The sequence below is a fragment of the Diadema antillarum genome, unplaced genomic scaffold, assembly GCF_040938485.1.
Source record: "Diadema antillarum isolate AM-2024a unplaced genomic scaffold, OU_Dant_1.0 seq00000338_RagTag, whole genome shotgun sequence".
NCBI lineage: Eukaryota > Metazoa > Echinodermata > Echinoidea > Diadematoida > Diadematidae > Diadema > Diadema antillarum.
In genome coordinates, this window is record NW_027271351.1 from 1333249 (window position 1) to 1354300 (window position 21052).

Below are 21052 nucleotides of genomic sequence, written 5' to 3' on the forward strand. Positions count from 1 at the left end.
CAAATGCAGTGTGTTATGTCACTGAATACGGCACATTCTGACACACATCTAATGTAAGTTGAATAATACAACACTTTGTGACGATTTGCAAATTACGATAATTGAAGTTCTAGCCTTCGGCAGTGAGCACTTGAGTTGTTGCTATGGTAACAGCAATGATTGCGGCATAAAAATTCTTATAAAAACACATACAGAGTGTATGTGTACCTAAAATGCTGTCGAATGGTTGCAATTGGTGACTTTGCTGCCACACAAAACATTTAATGGATGCAATGACAGGTCAAACATACTCAAATAATATTTTTGGCTTATTGTAAATGACTACAAATTCCCCACTATATGACAACGCATAAGTGTACGTTGTACACGTAGGCATGCTTACGTATGCATCATACAATAGGAAAACCCATTCAGGTCTTTCTACCGAAAATCGAAAATGGATATTGTGAAAACCCATAATGACCTGAAAGTTAATTGTTTTCTACACAATTGCGTGGGCAGTCTTGTATAAACTTTGAAAAGACAAGATATCAGCAAGCATCAAAGGAAGAATTGCTATGGAAGATGGGAAAGAATATCAGAAGTGAAAATATCAAGATGATTCAATAGCACTTCATTAGATGGGTTTTGAATCTTAATATAGAAATCTATGGTATCATGAAAGAATACCTCAAAAGAGAGAAGCACTAAAAATAAAGAAAGTGCCACAAAGCCACTGATTCTACATTGTAATAAAACATTTAAGCAGAATCAGATTCGTCAAAATAATAAATACCAAGACAGCTTCAGCTGCATTACACTTCAACTACATGTACAATGGTAGCATGACACCAGTGGGTTCCTAAAACCAGCTGTAGCAGTCATTGAATACAACATTACTAACATGCTGTTGTTTTTCTTTTTCATTCCAGTCTTCCTACTCTTCCATTTGAGTCCCATCATCTTTAAAATTTTCTCCAAGACTCTGTACACTAATATCCTTTGCATAGTTTCGCTGTACCATTTATACCCAACTTCCATAAAAAGTCAATTACTTTTGGGCAGCAGCTCAGAGTTAGAGTCATTTCCTTATTATTTTCTCCAAGATTCGTAACAGTACACATACATATCCCTTTAATGCCTTGTGGTGTACTGTCCTAAAATTTAACAAGGTAGTCAGTACCTTTGGACAGAGTCAAGAAAAGTCATATTTTGGGTCATATCCAGATGGAATGTCAGACTATTTGATATGAGATATTACAGTGGTGTACATAAAATATCCCATATAGGATACTGAGCAAAATAGTTGGCTATGAATTAAATTCAAGACATGATTCCCGCAGACACTGCACATGTACTGTATTTGGTACGCCTTGCCTAACTGGGCACGAAAGGCAAGGGCATTACGTTTAATAGGCAAGGGTCCCTTTACATAACATTACTGTAAAATGAGGAATCTTCGCGTGCATTTTAATTTCGCAAATTTTGTGAGTGCCAAGATTCGCAAAATTAAAATGCACATGAAAGTTCTTGTCTACACTATATGCATTGAATGATAGAGGATACTTGCGAAAATGTCATGCTGCGAAAAAGGCAGTCGGCTCCAATTTGGGAAAATTTCACGCCGCGAAAATATTGTTTTACAGTACTTGCCCTAGACTACAGTGAGTTTAAATTGCCCTAATCAGACAAGTGACAACAGTGACTAGTGAGTTTGGACTCTTGGAGCACCCTGAAATTACTTCACTCTCTCCATGAAAAACAGAATATTAATATAAGTGAAAAAAAGAAAATGCCATGCATATATGAAAAAAAAAATAAAAATACACATTATGAAAAAACATGAAATGAGCATGTGGGCAAAGACTCACAACAGTAAGGTCCAACAGTCCCAACACCGTTGCTTATTAAAACATTTTAGGTGATATTTGAACATCAAATGTCATTCATGACTAATGCACTTGTCAATTGTAGTCCCGGCCCATGGGTACTCAGGGATGGCCGGGACTTGCAACCAAGTTGGGCGGGGATTTCAGCATTTTTTTCGCCTGGGTGGGTCGGGAATAGACCGGGCTTTGTAGAGGGAAATTCACTTAATTTGCCCCGGTGGACCGGGGATGTACCGGGGTGTTGTCGGGGGAAATTCAATGATTTTGCCCCAGTGGGTCGGGAATGGACCGGGCTTTGTCGGGGGAGATTCACTTATTTTGCCCCGGTGGGTGGGGAATAAACCGGGGCTTGTCGGGGGAAATTCGCTCCAACCAAATGGCAGGCATTTGGGGCGGGAATTTTGGCCGGGATTGAGCCAGATTTTGCTTCAGAGTTGACCATGACTTGTACCATTTCTAGTACGGTAATGTGACCATAAATTATTTCGCTTGACTAGCAATTCCCCGCTATTGAGGACTTGGTAACATTGCCCAAAAGTCGCGTAAACGCATGAATCATATAAGGAAATAGAGCCTCACGCGAAACATGCGCGATTTGCGCATTTCATAAATTTTTCTGACGTGGAACCTTCGATCGTATTGTCTGCGGATGTGCGCCGGATTGGCGCTTTACGCGATTCCATGCGGGCTCGGTCACACTGCCCAAAAGTTGCGTAATCGCATAAATCACATAAGAAATTTGGTTTTGCGTGCTTGTCCATTGAGAATTTGACCATTTTCGCTGATTTACGCAATGAAAAATCACCGATGAATTGCGCAAGAACTACGGAAAGATCACGCAAAAATATAGCCCCACAATCATACGTGAATTGTTAGTGATATATAGTGATTCATCGATCAGTATTTCGTATTACATGCGCTTATTGCGTGTTCTGTTAGAGATACATAGGCCTACGCCAATATATTTTTCAGTCATTTTCAGTGATACGTAGGTGTTACAAGCGCGAAACATGCGTCATTATTTATGTCTGCTAATCGTCAGTGGAGAGTCGTTGGTGAACGCTATAGCGGCACCAACATTTTTGCGAACAATCGCTGATATTCCACGCATATTTCGCGCATTGCTCGCGTAAGAACCACGCAAATCTTACGTAAAACAGCGCAATAATGTGTAAACTTTTACGCGAAGCAGAGTTTTTAGCTCCTCAAAACCCGGAATGGCGTAAAGCGCCAATCCGGCGCACATCGGCTGACAACCACGAAGGTTCCACGTTGTAGACAAACTCATGAAATGCGCACTGGATCGCGCATGTATCGCGTAAATAAGGCTCGAATTTCTTACGTGATTCATGCGTTTATGCGACTTTTAGGCAGTGTGACAGGTCCTCAAAGGCCAGGTTTTTGAGCAGCTCAAAACTCGGCTTCGCGTAAAAGTTTAGGCAGTATTGCGCTGTTTTATGTAATTTTTGCGTAGTTTGCGTTGTTCTTACGCGAAAAACGCGTGAAATATGCGTTGAATATCAGTGATCGTTTGTGAAAATGTTGCCGCTATCACGTTCATGTGCGAATCATGCGCGATTCATACGCAATTCATTGTGATAAAGCGCAGAGTATGCATGATTTTCCGTGGACCTCAGTCGTCGCGCACAACCACGAATTCGCCCTATTTGGGGCCTTTGCGTGCCTATGCGCTGAAAGTGCGTGGTTTAGTGATTTTTTAGTGATATTTCCGTAGTCCCTGCACAATTCATCGGTGATTTTCATCGCGTAAATCAGCGAAAATTCTCAACGGACAAGCACGCACAACCAAATTTCTTGCATGATTTATGCAAACTTACGCGACTTTTGGGCAGTGTGACCAGGCCTTGAGGGTCGGGACTTGGCCGGGGATTTCTATGCAAATATGCGCGGCTTGTCGCAAATATTGCCCAGACTGTCAGGGAATTGGCCGGGGATTTCAACTTCAATTTTGCCCGACCTGCCGGGGACTTAGCGGGGGATTTCCGTGAAAATTTTGCCCGACCTGTCGAAGACTTGGCCGGGACTTGGCCGGGTGGTGTAACATCCCAAAATTGCAAGTGGGATGCAAGTCCCGGCCATCCCCGGGTACCCAGGGGCCGGGACTACAATTGACAAGTGCATAAGTTCACTATTTATTTTGCTGAAATTTCGCAAGGTTGTCGATTGCCTTAGCCGAGAGTACATTAAAAATACAATTAATCCCATGTATGTACATTGTATTGGATTATTCACTAGATCAGTAAAATGACATTGACAGGAATCAATATCCATTCAAGAACACATCCTATTCAGAGGCCACATCTACATGTATGTTGTACGCAGCAGGAGGTCTCTTGTAGACATCATAGGTCACAATGCCATATCTTTGTCCATTTGACATATTGAACATGTCCACGCAATGTTAGAAATATTTCAAATTCATGTTTCCTACTACAGTTTTATTACTCTCACTACACTAGATTAGACGTTAGCTCAACACTCATGAGATTTACAATGTATATTCTTCATTCGAAACATACATGTAGACCCTAGCCTAAGTTCTTTTTATTCCAATTCTATCAAGGTACCGTATAGAGTAGACTCTACTGTCTACAGATAAATGCGGCACGACACAGCTCAGCTGCCATTATGCATTGTTGTGGGTTTGTTACTTGACCGAAAGATCGGTCTGTATCTGGTCGTCGGGTATATGTTCCGCGGAGACTGCGTCTGTCTAAGGAGGAGAGCGATAACGTCAAAAAAATAAAAGGCTCCTCCGGACAGACGGATCTTTCTGTCTAGGACTCTAGTCTCTAGTTTGTTACTACATACACAGCCATTCTCAATTCAATCAGACTTCCCGAGTGAATGTCAAGTTAGGACTCTCCAAAAAACTTCTAATTTTGTATTTAAAACTCACACTCACAGCATTAAGATTTTAAGAAGTTACAACCAATACAGGTAAATAAAGAGTCAACTCACCAGAACACCATACAGTATGAGCACAAATGAATCATAAGTAAATTAGACTAACACGACTAGGCATTTCACTTGTCACAAGTACAGAATTCGAGCCATAGAAACTTGTTTCTAGTTATGGCGGGAGGATACATGTTTGAAAATACGGCATCCTCGCAGCAGCCAGCAGAGCCTTCGCTTCGGCTTGCACGCAAACACAACCTGGCTGGCCGTGTGTCCCCGTGTGCGCGGATCGTCGTGGCTTGGCTGATTGTGAATGCATGTGACATGCACCGCACGAGAGCACTGAATACGATATGAGAGATGGGCTGCCCGAATCACTCTGCACAACATTACTGCACTGTACTTGTACGACAGTCTATGTTTACGGTAACAGGGTCGCGGCGAAAGATTCAAGAGAAACGATTAGTATTGTTTGTGATTTTCTAAACTATCCCCCGAAAGACACATTATACCATGTATATTGCATGATTTCGAATTAAACAACAAATAGAAAGCCGTTATTCATGACGCTACAGAACGATCGTAAGCATGCAATTTAACAGATAAATGCTAACTTACCAGCCTACATTCCAGTTTCGTCTCCGGCGTTCCCGCGACGAAAATAGCTTGAACTGCGATGTCCCGGATGTTTGCAATAGTGCCATCATCAGTAGTGTAAAAGCAAAGCCATCGCGAGTGCACAGTGGTAAGTACACTGACTTGGCGCACTTGTATTCACGCGAAAACTTACAGCTGAAAACTAGTCGTTCAGGCGTATATTACCAATTTTAAAGGCTATTATACTGCATACCAGATACACAAATGCTCAAATTTCCCATTTCAAGATAGAAAAAATTAATTATTTTCGTCTTCAATATATTTTTTCTTTTATAAGAATAGTTTAAGATAAAAAACAAATAAATTTGAAATATCATGTTGCCAGGAATAGTCTAGTCTTGTATCCGCGGCAAATTCTGTCTCTCGCTCTGTGTCATAAACTGACGTGAAATAATTTAGATAAACAGCGAACTGCCGAATGACGTACAGTGCTGAAGTGTGAGCATAAATATACTGTAACTGTGTGTTGGATTAGCCTACTAGTATGGGCCTGATTGATGGCTTAATCCTACGTTAGATAAAAAAACATGAATTTCCACCGTTTTACAGAAAAAAAAATTCTAAAGAAGTATCCATTTTGTGGAATCTACCTGTGATGAAGAACTTCGAGAAACCAGACCTGTGATGTGGAGATATTTCATCCTGCCTTGATAATTTTTCGTCATGCTCATGGCATTTTCAGACACGAGCTAAATATTATCCGTTTCGCCAGTTTTCTCTTGAATTGTCATTCTGTATTGGTTGTTTGTGTTTGGGGAAAACAACAACCAACAGCGCATTTTTGGTTGCTTAGTGTTTATTAGCTTCAAATCAATATTTTGCAAAATAAGAATGTGATCAAATTATGAAGTTTAATTCCTTAATTGATTCGTATCATAAAGATCAAAGCTTGTGCTTCAAATTTCCGTTCTTTGTTTCCTTTTGTTTGTTTTTTTCATTTACTTTTATAAGCTGGAAGCTCACTAATTTCATCATCCTTGGCTTGAAAAATTAAGAGTCGCTGTTTGAAGCGTTGGATTCAGTGATGACACCAATGATAAAAATATTTGCTCCTGCGACGACGTGTTGCTCCCGTCTGATTTTCTCCGAGGACTTCGGGTTAGGCCCATAGGGTTAGGGTTGGGGGTTTTAGGTTTTTAGTTTGATGCGAGGATTAGGATTAAGGGTTATATGTTTGTGGGTAGAATTTATGTTTGGTTTAGCGTGCAGATATTGCATAGGAGCAATTGTCATGGAACCGGATTCAGTTGCGACGGCCAAAACTGCTACTGCTACAGTGGCGAATCCAGAGGGGGGAGTAATTGTCATGGAACCGGATTCAGTTTATGTGAAAACAAAAGAAATGAAAAGGAAAAAAATTGGGGGTGTGTGCGCCCGCCTTTAATTTTGTAAAGGCGCCTCCCCTTTGCACGGAATTCTGGATCCGCCCCTATACATTCTCTCGCATTTTATATATACGACGTGTACAGCTATAGGCCTTAAAACAGGTAACTTTGGAGCCACTCCAGTGACAATACAGAAGAAAAAAAGCTACGATGTTAATAAAAACATCAAGATCTATAGAAATGATGCTGAAATCAGCATAATAAAAAAAATGAGAATACAAAAGCTGTGCTCAACCGTGTGGTCATCTTAACGGGCCTCCGCTTTTTCAACCAATCTGAATCACTATCCAGAGAGTAAAATTTTTGATCCAAAATGTAATTTAGAATTTATCAAGTGAAGCTCTTTGAACCAAGGACTAGGTGATGATTTTTTAAAAATCCAATATACAAATATAGAGCATTGTTTAATTGGTGATAAGGAGAGAGACATCACGTGACCTTGCGCGGTCTTTTACTTTTCACCATGCATATACGATATCACAGAGACTCCAACTCTCCCGTTTTCCACGGGAGATCTCCCGCCGAAAACCCAGTTTTGATTCCTCCCGCCCTGGCTCTGTGTCTCCCGGTGGAGAGGATTTCTTACTTATTGCTATTGTATGTTGAAAAAATAAGCCTTAGATAGCACCAGAGAACATCTAGAACCCTATAGGAACTTCGCGCTTCGCACACAATCATCTCGGAGTCTCCCGTTTGCTAGGGGTTTCGGGCAGGAGAATCTCCAGATCAGAAGGTGCTTGGGGTTGGAGTCTCTGATATCATCATAGTATAGGCCTGACTATATATACTATAAAATGTAATAGGTAGTTAATACCTATCAGGTACTTATTAAACGACCACTCGTCTGCGCTCAGCTGCATTGCCTGTGTAGGCCTATAATGCAATAAAGTGTGCGATCATTAGCTTGGGGATAGCTGGATAGCGCCAAATCGTGTCAATGTTAAATAAATAATGTACATTACTTGGTGATGGGCGTATTTTGTTAGTAAAAGTATTCACCTTACTCCCGTAACTTGAACAATCCAAACACAGTGTCGGCTTCCCCTCAGCTGTTTCAGACTGTTCCAAAGAATATTATATTGGTGTCTTACTATAGCCTGGGCCCCTATACTAACCCGTGTACAAGGGCATTAGAACCTTATATACATGTATTTATTTACATGCAGTGAAAGCTAAACCGAACATATTAAAAGGGTAAAATTAAACACAAAATAATTGTAGTGAATGCAAATTTGATGAAAACGTGGGTTAGTGTGGCTGATGATGGGGACTTTCCATCTCAAATTTAGTAGCCATGCTCTCCTCTAAGAACTTCAGAATGATAACAACAGATGATGTTGTCGGCGTGGACGTTAACACCTGCAATATTTATCGTATGAGGTCTCATGAGCACGGACAGATGATGACGATGATAGTAATGATAATGATAATGATAAAGATAATAATATAGTAATAATAATAATAATAATAATAGTAATAATGATAATAATGATAATAGTAATAATAATAATGATACTACTACTACTACTACTAATAATAATAATAATTATGATAATAATAATGATATAATAAATGTAATAATAATAACTATATCACCACCATCAAAGTGAACCATGCAGTTTTACAATGACATGAGTAAATTTGATGCAATTTTCTACGTCTGGCTATTTTTAAGCACGCGTCCAACTATACAGAAATAGTTTCAACAGGTTTAAGACCTATTTTTTTTAATACGTGCATGTAATAACCCCTTGCAGGTGTTGCATGGCAGTTCAGCGTTGACCCCCCTTCCCCCTTACCATGACTGGTGAGTTTCATTTCCGGTTGGATTGATATGTATTGTTCCTTGGAATCTGAAGGGTAGATTATATTCTGTGAGTCAGATACTAAATTTGGTTTAATATGAATATCTAGCTCAGTCTCAATGAAGGGATGGGTGCGAGATGAGAGCTAAAATAGGGATTAAAGCGAGAATATTGTTCAGCACTCTTTCACCGCGGTCCAGAAAGTAACATTCTAGAAAATGCAACTTGTTTTTTTTTTCTAGTCTTTTTTTTTTTGTGTGTTACATGTATTTGCCGTTGAAAGTCGTGGTAAACGTTCAAAAATACATTGTACCAGTAATTATTCACCTAAGAAAACACACGCGCACACACACACACACACACACACATACACACACCACACATACACCCACACATGCACACATATGATAATGATAAATAGAGAAGCTTAGCTTATATCAGTAGAACAATAGGCCTAGTCTAATCAGGGGCGGACCCAGGGAGGACCGCAACCGGCGCACGCCCCCCCCCCCTTTATTTTTTGTTGAAACAAAATAAATAAAAAGAAAAAAATGGGGGTAGGGGTGCGTGCGCCCCCCCCCCCCCCCCCCCCCCCCTTTAATTTTGTAAACGCGTCCCCTCTTTACGCCCGTACGGAATTCCTGGATCGGCCCCTGCTAATTGCTGTAGTAGGAGAAGAGATCTCTAACTTTTCGGATTGGGAGCAATATACATCACTAATCAGCTTAGATTATCATCGTGTTCTGAACTGAAATCCTTATACGATTGTACGATTGTGAGTTGTGACAAGTTCCCTTTCTTTTAATTTCGCATTCACTCTTTCTTTCTTTCTCCCAGCTGTGGGTCGGTCAGTGATCGATAGGAACATCGTTTCAATCTTTTCTATTATTCTTCAGTCAAACCGATCACCGATTGATATCGTCTCCGTCAGCAGTAGTCCACCCTATCATATCTGTGAGTCAGTTCAATGAGATTGGACAAGGTATTAATCGCGTCAAGATGATAAAGGCAATATTAGTCTTCAACAACCATGGGAAACCCAGACTTGTCAAGTTCTATACACATTATGTAAGTTCTTTATGTATTTACATAGTACCAAGTTACCGTAATAATAAAGACATATTTGACCGGTTTATTGGACTGATGTGTGATGTGCCGTGGCGTTTGAAAGTGCGCGTTTGTGTGGTCCCACATATAAGGATTTACGCGAGCGATTCACTGTACAGCCGATTTGGATTGATGGTTATAGACTTCTAACTTGTGCTAGTCCATACCGTATCTATTTAGTATTTTGTAATATATGGCTCGGCCTATCCCCTATTGCCTTACATAAGGTGTGCACTACCCGGCCCGGCGAGATCCATGGATGAGAGACGAGTGGTGTTTGTACGCATTTATCTCGAATGAGTCGGATCAGTTTAGTCAATAAGGGGCAGATCAGTTGAATATTTATTAGTTAAGTGAAAGGCGAGAACATCAGGATTTTTAAGAACGGCATACGGTACACAAGTGCATAGCCATAGAATGTAGGCTTAACTTTACTACTTACGTTGTTACTGGTTTAGGGTTAAAATCTAGCTACTAAGCTAGTCTAGTCTTGCAAGAGTGGTTTCCGATTTGTAAGTGGGCCAATCACATGATCACGCAGGCGGCGTCAAGCAATAAAGTTTTACAGCTCCAGTGTAACGTTAGACATTCATTGCATCTGTGGAGGCCGGAGAAATAGGAATTGTGCATGCTATGCCATTGCTGTGCATTTATCATTGCTTGTCTGGACATCACTGAGTAAACCACTTAATATGTAATTTAGATTTAGCTGGGCTGTTGTGTCTGACCTCGATTTTCATCAATCCAGACATGTTCACACATACAGCAGTGAAGACAAAAAGAAAATTCATTTCACAAATGAAATTCCTACAATTTGTAGTACAAACACTAGCCCCGGCACCAAGGCTTGACCTCCCATGCCAAGATTCAACCGTGCGCTAAAGCTTCTACTACATGTACCTAGTTCTACATGTAGCAAGCGGTTGTATGTAGCTTGTTTGTAGGTATTTTGGACGGCGTTTTGTTGGAATCATGGGTAGCTTGTTCTGTAGGTCTACAAAACTTGCTCAATATACCTGTCCTGGCCTGGATTATGAGTTTATGTACAAAATGTACGTAATTTATTCCTGTACCAGAATAAGGGGCTAAGTAATTAATTTTTTTTATGCTGTATCCATGCCCCTGTAGATATCTCAAATTCTACTGAACCAAACTGCAACAAAATCTCAGGATATAGAGGTCTACTTGTTACATTACAAGTAGATTTTTTTCCAATCACTCATGGATGATGTAAATTTAAATAAAATCAGTCATCAACATCGGGAAGCATCGATATCATTGTTGACATGCATGTCGCCGCTCCAAACAACTCGCTCTTTGCAAGCAATCGCAGTGTACGCTGCCTCTGTTCTGAAACAATCTGAAATTGAAGTTGGCGGTCCAAAATGCAATGACCCTTTCAAGTACATGGAAGCAAAATATCAATGTACAAAATGATTTATGGCAAGTTGAATGAAGTCGGATGAAAAAATGTACTGTAGTATGCTGCCTACTTACATGTACTTGTAGTTACCACTGCACTGGGTCAGCAGCTACAGGTTTTGTACATGTACATGTACAAAAACATTGCTTCTCCCACATCCCAGCCAAATCTCTTATCCAGGACAGGCATGGGTCCCAACATTGCTGGATTACAGAGGTCGCACCGCACTGTATTTAAGAGACAGCCATATTTGCATTGCCCAAACAATTGCAAATCATTTGACTGAATAAATTGATATTTTATGTTTTGATATATCGTAGTACATGTATGTGATTTAACCATTTCACTGAAGACAATGGGATTAATGAAATGGAAGAGCATTGTCAAGCAGATGCACAACAAAACACTCACATACACATTCTCTACCACTGCACCATGATTGTTAGCCCACAAGGGCATAGTGTACAGTACCAAACCAGAACCATAGCCAAATTCTGTAGAGGGGCCACAAAGAATCTATCATGGATTGCTTCAAAACTGCTGTTTTTATGCTAAGGAGAGCCTTGGTACATACTCTCATCCTTTTTATGCCATTTTAGAAATTCTCCTCTTTTTTTTTCACTAGGGTATAGTATCCCATCTACCAAGCATAAGTCAAAGCTACAACTGTACTTGGGCTTACTGTACCTGCAATTGTACATACAATGTAGATTGTCTATTTGCATATCCATAGATATACCAATTACTATTGTTAAACTACGCAGAAGGTAACAAACAGTAATTGTCTCATCTTAGCTTTTCTCGAAGATGAACGTTACAGTAGAGGGTGTACTTTCTTTTCCAAGTGGACAATTTCAAGAAATTTTGTTTTCTCTTGGTAATTTTTTTAAAACCAAAATAAGTGTTTCTTCACAAGAAATGCCTTTATGTGACAAAAACTTGACATTTGATTTAAAGTCAATTTGTTGTCATATTACCTGACATTTAAGATGCCATTTATTGATTTTTATCCCCCTTTTTGTGAAGTCATTAAGTGTAGACCTGCAACTTTGATGTGTAATCACAAAATGACCATTTGATAAGCAGAATCACTGACAAATGCTGCTTCAAGGGGATGTAGTGTACATATTATATTTGCAGGTCCCTTGAATATACTGTATGGGGAATACTGTATGTAAGTCATATTATGAACAGTACAGTCAAATGGCCCTATATGTTTAAATATTTGTGAGATTTCTCTCAAATTTTACTGATCTGCTACTGGTCAGTATTTCATTGCTATAATGCATTACATTTCCCCCTTTTTTTAATGTATTTTGCTTCTCAGGAGGATTTTCTTTCCTACATTGTGTAGCCTTCTCTCCATCAAAGAAGTGAACTGTTTGTCTTAGCATCATCCCTAGTTCTGTATGATAGGTGAATTGAAATACTATGGTCAAGCTTAAGTATGGACCATTCACCCCTCCCCCCCCCAAAAAAAAAAAAGAAGAGATGAAAATATAGATTAAGACACAAATTCAATGAAGACCAAAATTCAGCTGTCAGGAACCATTGATATACTTCTTAATTGGAACAAAATCCCTCTCACACACACATACTCATATTTCTATAAGTAGCTGTCATAGCAAATGGCTTCATGTGTTATACACCAAATTTCTCACTCTGATATGCAGGATAACATTTCTTGTATACAATTTGTAGTATGGTTTAAAGTTGCTGCTTGTTCCTGGACACACGTATCTCAATATTTTTTTTTTCGCACTGCTTCTTAACTGCGGCAAATTGTCTTGAGAGAAGGAATATACACTGCAAAGCTGTCAACTACTGTAAAAGTGGACATTTTTGTGGTGTTGAAATTTTCGCGCATTTCGCGCAACCAGAAACTAGCGCGAAAATAAAAGCATGCAAATATTTTTGCTTGCCATGTGTTCCAGTAGATGATGTCTTGATTCTGCGGAATTAAAAACATGTGAAACTCATCTTACCAGGCAGAGCGTGAAAAATTAGTCACATGAAAGTATCCACTTTTACAGTAATAGGCCACATTATGTACGTGTATGTCATTATGATGTTATTGTATAATTTTTCTTCATCAAGAAGATTTTTGTTTAGTAAAAAATAATGTTTTTCTGTAATATGATTTAGAATGCATAGTTTGCACAGTTCCCCATGCCTTAAAGCAAAATATGGTGTTTGCTTTCAAAACATGTTTTTTTTTACTACCTACTGCAGAGGTTGGACACCCTGACTATATGTAACCCGTGTGTTCCTTTCCTACACGTGTGTATGTCTGCTGTATTCTTAAATCCCCAAACAGAATGAAGATGAGCAGCAGCAGATAATTAGGGAAACCTTCCACCTGGTGTCCAAGCGAGACGACAATGTGTGCAATTTTCTCGAAGGTGGCATGTAAGTTAAAGTCATATTGATCAAGGCAATGTTTTATGTTGTTTGTTTCTTGCAAGTTGATTGTTCATTGGCCAGATATCATGATCACAAAGATCAATACTTTTCAGGAACTACGATTAGCTGATAAGCTAATCATGTATTATACAAACAACAAACTTGAAACTCATCCATAGAGCTTCACAACATCACTCTCATATCTGATACACAGATAGACAGACTGTGTATCAATCTGTACACATGTTTGTTCTATTGTTAAAGGAAAACAGTGCAGAAAGTAGATTTCTACAGACTTTGTATTTGCAAGGCTGTGATAGCATGTGATGTAACCTCTACTTACCACTAATGAATTTTCAGTAAAGACCCAAATTATAATGGTCATTAATGGGGGACTTTCCCAAACATACGTTGATTTAGCCAATACAGAGGATTTGTGAAATGCTCAGTAAAAATATGAGAAAAATTTCACAATGCACTCAAGAGATGTGATTTCTATTGTTTAAAAGTTTTGATTCATTTCATATGCCACCCTCTCCAGATGGAAGTACAGTTGTACTACAACTCTTCATGATATCACAGTAGTAAGATTGTGTATAGAAATGTCATAAGTATTTCACTAATATTCATTTGTCTAAGACATTGAAAGAACATATGACCTAGCTCCATTGGAAGGCACAGGGAATGAAGTATTTACCTAAAATATTTACTAATATGTCGAGGGAATGTGCACTTTTCATAAAACATGAAGTGTTCTACTGTAATGTGACATCACAAATTATTGTGGAGTTGCCAACCGTAGAGGGCAGCACAGGGAACTATTCAATGCTTTAAACTTCATAACTTTTTAGTAGAGCAGCCAATTCTTAAAGGTTTACTGAATTGTGTCACTAATCTTTCTTAGTCAATGTATGTTTTGGGAAATTCCCACTTTTAATCTTACTGAGATTCCTGTGATGGGATGGCACACCCTCAGGTACATTGTACTGTAAACGCCAAATATTTCGTGAGGTTTTTATTTTTGTGAATTTCGAGAGTCGGGTGGTATTCATGAATTTAAAAACACAAAAAAATATGAACTCTTATCTCGACATGAATGTGACATGCATGCTTGCATTTCTCCATTCAGTACTGTGCTCCATAATCGCAAATTTAAACACTTGCAAAATTGTCAGGAAGTCCCAATTTGTGAAAAAGTAGACTCGCTAAATATATGGCGTATGCAGTATAAAACTGTTACCCAAGTACCTTGTACATTTTAAATTATATTATATGTACTCCTGCCAAATTTTGAAAAGTCTGAGTTACAACTTCATATGAGAAGATCTAGAATGTATTGCATCGCGTCTCAAATGTTAATTTTGCTCTGTTGTAGGATTGTAGGCAATGAAGACTTCAAGCTGGTCTACAGGCATTATGCCACGCTCTACTTTGTTTTCTGCGTCGACTCATCAGAGAGCGAACTTGGCATCCTAGATTTAATACAAGTGAGTACTGGTTTTGCTTACGCAATCTGGCTTTCCTTTTATGCCAATTTCTAAACTGTTAGTCACTAGACAGATTTATGAGCTTTATTTGATTCAGAGCCCTGTTTTCTACAATAGTGTTCAGTGCAAATTATGTGTTCATCTCTTCTCTCTCTCTCTCTGCGCTGAGTATCAAAATTTAAAAGAGAATGTAGCATGTGTTCTGTATGAGTATTCACTACTATCTGAGCAGTAATGGCCTCTGTGTGAAACATCGGTTTCTGAAGCATATAACTCCGAAATCACATTTTCTAGTATTTCGTTTGAATGTTACCAAGAGATATCTTGATCCAGAATGTTGTCACTGTTGTATCACATGAAGTATAACTTAGTACTGGTTGATTCATACATGAGACCTACAAATGTATGCCGTGATGTATTCAAAGGGAAATTACTTACTGCTCAAGATCATCGTGAGATACTGTGTAAATCCATGATTCTGTGCCCTACATTGTCTGTTCATCAAATTACCTTTTTTTTTTTTCTTTTCTTTTTTTCTTTTTAAGGAAATTTATTTGTATGGGATGGGATGGGTAATCAAGTTATCATAATGATAGATGTAATTCCATCCTACAATGGCACAATTAAAGAGATTTTGCCAGTTCTCAAATCGCTATTCGTATACGATTACTCATGACTAGACGGAAGCATACTTTTTTTTTTTTTAATGTCCGTTTGATGAGGCAGTCATGTTCAACAGTACTTGGCTTTTATTCAAGGTGATATCATGTCCTCCAGACAAGCTGATTAATTGATACAACTTTCAAGTAGGCCATTCAGTCTCTGAGCCTAGCTGTTTGTAGTCAGATGGTAAAAAGATATATTTAAAGATATGCTGTCATACAGTCTTTGATTCTTGAGATGCTGGTCAATAGTGATTGAAACATATACATAGTGTTTCAGGAGTAAACTACATATTCTTGGATAAGGCTTTCATTCTATATGCTTGCTCTCTCTTGATTATGATATTGATATTCCATGTGCAGCGTGTAACAGATTTGTAGAGTTGTGAAAAACATGAAGGAATATAATGTAGTTTTGTAACAAACTTTAATACTTCTCCCCTTGAGCAGTTGGATAACAATTATTAAGATTGCAATTTCTGTCCTTTAGGAATCCACTTATGGTATTTCTTCATTGTTCTTTTTTTCAATTCAGTATTCTTAAATGTGTCACTCTTCTTTTTTTCTTTTTGTCATGCAGGTGTTTGTAGAGACATTAGACAAGTGTTTTGAAAATGTGTGCGAGCTTGACTTAATATTTCATGTTGATAAGGTGAGTTCATGTGATAGTTTTTGTTTTTGCAAATGTTTAATACTCCTTGAAGACATTTACTGAGATATACATGTCTTAGGTTCATGTGTATTTGCTTAATTGCAAACCATCAACTTTGAAATATGTATACTTTAAAGAGATTGAGAACAAAGACATTGGTATGCAATATATATCACATTGTTTTATTTTTGTGAAGTTTGCAAGCTGACTGATTTATATGTGAAATTTACAACTGGTGTAAATATTTCCCCCATGACAGAAATGCAGTGTTTATCATTTCCAATGTGGAAAACTTAACTTTTTAACAGAGATGCTGAGCACTCATTTCATCACTATGGTTCTTGATCCCAAATTCAACTACCAGCACTTGTAAATTTGTGTCACAAGTCCTGCTTTGCAAAATATTATGCTTGTAAATATATCATGATAATGCAGTTAGTCAGATGTAGGGACAAAATAAAAGCTCCTTCAAAGTGTGTTGTCAGCTGGCTTGTACTGCTTCCTTTTTCCATCAATGGTGCAGTGTGCAAATGTTCTAGACCAGAGCCCCATTTTATCAAAAGATATAATCGATTGTAAGTTCCCTTACCACACAGGCTGCCATAGACTTATGAATGAAATCAACTATATAATCAATTATAACTCTTCGTAAAACAGGGCCCTGGCTGAGGTGTTTCTAACTTGGTGTTCAAGAGTGTTATCAAATTTTCATGATTTTGTAAGTGTATAATTCTAGTTACAGAAAAATGTGACAATTGTTGTGTATACTCATGAATTATACTTTAAGAAAGATATGACTGGCAAAGTTCATCAGATTTGAGACACAAAAATTGTTTTAGATGATGAAATGAAAATGATTATGCACAAGATGTCAAAAACCTCCCCTCCTCTCCCCCCCCCCAAAAAAAAGTGAACATTCACTTGAGTTACTGAAGGTCATCTGTAATGCTTCTGACCTCCAACCTCTGACCTCTGATACACAGGTGCATCACATCCTGGCTGAGTTGGTCATGGGTGGAATGGTCCTGGAGACGAACATGACAGAAATCCTGACAAGGATAGAAGAGCAGAGCAAACTGGAAAAGCAAGAGGTAAGACCAGGATCATTATGGCAACCGGATATGACTCTTTGTAGGGGTTTGCATCAACTTTTGTTTTTGTTTGCGTGTTTGTTGGTGTGTGTGTGTGTGTGTGTGTGTGTGTGTGTGTGTGTGAGTATGTGTGTGTGTGTCTGTGTATGTATTTTTTTTTTGGGGGGGGGGGGTGGGGGTGGGTGTTTGTTTGTAAGGCTAAATATAGGACGTAAAAAGTATTCCCGTTGGGCTGTGTTATGGCACACACACACATTCTTAATCCAATCACAAAGAGATGGGTAAAGAGGGAGACTGAGGATTAAGCATCTTAAACAATGGCCTATTAAAAGTACCATTGCAGGTATTGAAGCTATGACCTTCACATTGAAACTACATTGTTCAGACCATGGACCACTCTTCCACATATTCTGGTTGGGAAGTATTTGTATCAGGGGCCTTGTACAAATATTTTTCTCATGAAAGTGTAATCTTCTGATGCCACTCACCAACATCATGGGGAAATATAGCATCCATGTCAAAAGGAGGATTTCCCATTTACTTTGCATGTAATGTCCCATACGTAGGCAAACTTTAATTAAGGATTTATGAAATTTCAAAATTTAATTTTGCTGATCTGGAGTTAAAATGAATAAGTTAGAACTTCCTAAAGTATGATTGGTCAATGTTAGAAATCTTCAGAAAAAACTTTAAAAAACATACTCAAATCCTTACGTATGGGACACGTCGTTCTGGGAAAATGCATAATTTGCATAATTAATCTGCTGACCTTCTCTTACCAATTGGAAATTATACTAGCTCATACAGGGGTCATGTCCATAAAGGAACTAGGTCAAGAACAAATTCAGCTGATTTTAGATGAATATTTTTCATTTGTCCCATACGTAAGGTTTGTTTTTGATTTATGCAAATTAAGGCAGTTTCTCTTGCATAAATTTGCATAATTCAATATTTTCTATGCTGGAAATATACAATTTAATTCTTTGGCTACAACATGATATCAATAATTTTTAGATTAAATCAAGATGAATTTTGAGCACCTGAGGGGACATTATCTTGGACTTGCCCATATATGTGTAAAGCAAGAGGGATGAGTAGATGCTACCTTCTGTTACCTACGTTTTATACTCTCAATTTCAATGAGAAGTACAAGAGAAGAAGTGCTAAGTATACAAATATACTTGGCCTTGAGAGTTTCTTGTTAAAACTATGGGCAGAGGTGACTCTAGAAGAACTATTCACTGAGGGGCGCAGCCCCAAAGTGAATAGTTCTTTTGGAGGCGCCGAGGCCTATAGTTTTAACAAGAAACTCGAAATCAGGCAAAGTATATTTGTTTTATATTTTTGATCAAAAATTCCAAAAAAAAAAAAAGGAAAATGAGGGAAATGCAAAGCCAGAAGTCGTAAACGTGGATGCGATGTTTTGAAGGGGTCGTACACTGACTATCAAGCATGCAGCTAGCTAGCAGCGTACGATGTAGAACTGCTTTGTGATGTAATGTTACATTTGACAAGCGCGACGCGATGCACGGTGCAAAGCAATTTGCGCAATGTCAAAATTGTTTTTATGACGTCACAATCGCTTTGTTAGGAATTGGTACGTTTTCGGAGTGACTGTACGAGCAGTGCTCATGGAAATTGATACATTTTCAGAGTGACAGTACGAGTAGTGCGCAATGTCAAAAGTGCTTTGTGGCGTCACAATTGTTTTGTTAGAAATTGTTACATTTCACAGACTGATGGTTCAAAGCTGCGCACAATTTCAGAATTGCTTTGTGACATCATTTTGCAAATAGTACTTTATGGACTGTCAACTTTCTAGAATAGCTGAAAATACCTGTAATCACGTGAAGCTCTTTCAACCAATCATCAGAGGATAAATTTTTGATCCAAAATATAATGAGTTATAAGTCTTGTGGTGATTGTTCGTGGTAGTGGAGGTGGTAGGAGTAGTGATAGTAGCAGTGGTAGTGGAAGTAGCATTAGTAGCAGCAGTAGTAAAAGTAATAGTACTAACAGTATTGCAGACAACAGTGGTAGAAGTACGATGACTAATATAGTACCTGTATAGATAATATTACTAGCAGCAGTATTAATAGTTTTTTTTTACGTCGATGTAGGGCAATTTGTCAATCAGTTGCAATTAGTAGTTTTGGTTTTATATTTGTTGTGGTATGTTTGTTGTCGTCATCATTTTCATCATCACTTACCTTTTCTTTTCCCATACATGCTGGTCTATCAGTGGCAACAGTATTAGTACAATGACTAATAGTACCAGTCATATCAGTAGCAGCAGTAGTAGTAAAAGTATGATTATTTGTAGTCCCAGTATAGATAATATTACTAGCAGCAGCATTTGTGGTTTTGGTTTTGGTTTTGTTTTGGTATCGTTGTTGCTGGTCATTGATGTCAGCGATGTCATCTTCATTATCTCTTCATTTCCCATACCGGCTGATCTATCAGTTGCAACAGTATTAGTACAATGACTAATAGTACCAGTCATATCAGTAACAGCAGTAGTAGTAAAAGCATTACTATTTGTAGTCCCAGTATAGATAATATTACTAGCAGCAGCAGTTGTGGTTTTGGTTTTGATTTCGTTTTGGTATCATTGTTGCTGGTCATCAATGTCATCAATGTCATGTTCATTATCTCTTCATTTCCCATACAGGCTGGTCTATCAGCGGCACCTGCTCGGGCAGCAGCAGCCGTGAAGAACATCAACCTGCCAAACATTCCCACACCCAACATCAGCTTGCCCAACCTGCCCTCCTTCAAGTGATGTCAGCCCTGTTACGTCCAAAGAAAAGTAGAAACTAAAAAAAGAAGATATATATAAATATGACTATACATATATACAGAAACATATATGATATGTAAGTACAGGCGTATGGAGGGAGCAGTGTCATTGTGATCGTGGTCCCTTTAAACAAGGATACATTTGTGGGAGTACCGGTAGATTAGGGGTGTTACTACCACTCCACCAGTGGCATCCTTTGTGTGAAGGGATTAGTCATTGGTCCCATGAAACACATGCTGCTATGTACATCTCCATACGTGCATACCAGATTAAAGGTTGCATTTGGGTAGGACTTCAATTGAAATGTTCGCTCCATGTTCAAGTTGACTGATTAATGTAAAGACAAGCAGAACAATCAGAAGAATTGGGCAAGAAATTTAGAGAATTTTACAGTGTCATGTATTTTCTGTGAGAGTGACATCAGTCACAGTCACATCATTGTATGCAAATAAGATGAGAGGGTGATGTCATAGCCTCACAAGTTTTAATTTCATTTTCCTTTCTGGCATGATCACAATAAGAAGAAATTAAAGGGGGGGTAGTTGCTGGATTTTCAACCGCAAAAAAAAAAAAAAAAAAAAAAAAAGAATATATATATATATATATATATATATATAATAATTGTTTCTCTTTCTTTCCTTTACAAACCAGTAGGAGAATTGAAGACATTCATCGCCTAATCTAATTTGCACAAATGAGCATGATGAATATCACACTTTCCTACATTTCAGTTGACTTAAATTATGAAACTGTTACTTTTCTGTGTGTTAGATCCCACTCTCCCTTTAAA

The 21052-nt window shown here is 38.3% G+C and overlaps 2 protein-coding genes across 2 annotated transcripts in view; one reads left to right on the forward strand and one right to left on the reverse strand.

Annotated features, from left to right (window-relative positions):
- The window catches only part of LOC139730796 (CTD small phosphatase-like protein 2-B), a 72133-nt gene extending 66671 nt beyond the window's left edge, over positions 1 to 5462 (reverse strand). Inside the window, exon 1 of the mRNA XM_071641664.1 lies at positions 5409 to 5462. The gene's annotated coding sequence lies outside the window, so the exon portion shown is untranslated. The remainder of the gene's footprint in view (positions 1 to 5408) is intronic.
- A 4131-nt stretch (positions 5463 to 9593) lies between these two features.
- On the forward strand, positions 9594 to 20794 carry LOC139730797 (AP-3 complex subunit sigma-1-like). The gene is made up of 6 exons (XM_071641666.1): positions 9594 to 9705; positions 13485 to 13576; positions 14946 to 15057; positions 16300 to 16371; positions 17355 to 17462; positions 20134 to 20794. The coding sequence occupies exons 1-6, from the start codon at positions 9637 to 9639 to the stop codon at positions 20242 to 20244; spliced, it is 564 nt and encodes a 187-aa protein (XP_071497767.1). The 5' UTR covers positions 9594 to 9636; the 3' UTR covers positions 20245 to 20794.
- The last annotated feature ends 258 nt before the right edge of the window (positions 20795 to 21052 follow it).

Coding starts and splice junctions, on each gene's coding strand:
- LOC139730797 (XM_071641666.1), top strand. CDS start 9,637: ATGATAAAGGCAATATTAGTCTTCAACAACCATGGGAAACCCAGACTT. Junction 13,577..14,945: donor AATTTTCTCGAAGGTGGCAT/GTAAGTTAAAGT, acceptor GCTCTGTTGTAG/GATTGTAGGCAATGAAGACT. Junction 17,463..20,133: donor GCAAACTGGAAAAGCAAGAG/GTAAGACCAGGA, acceptor TTTCCCATACAG/GCTGGTCTATCAGCGGCACC.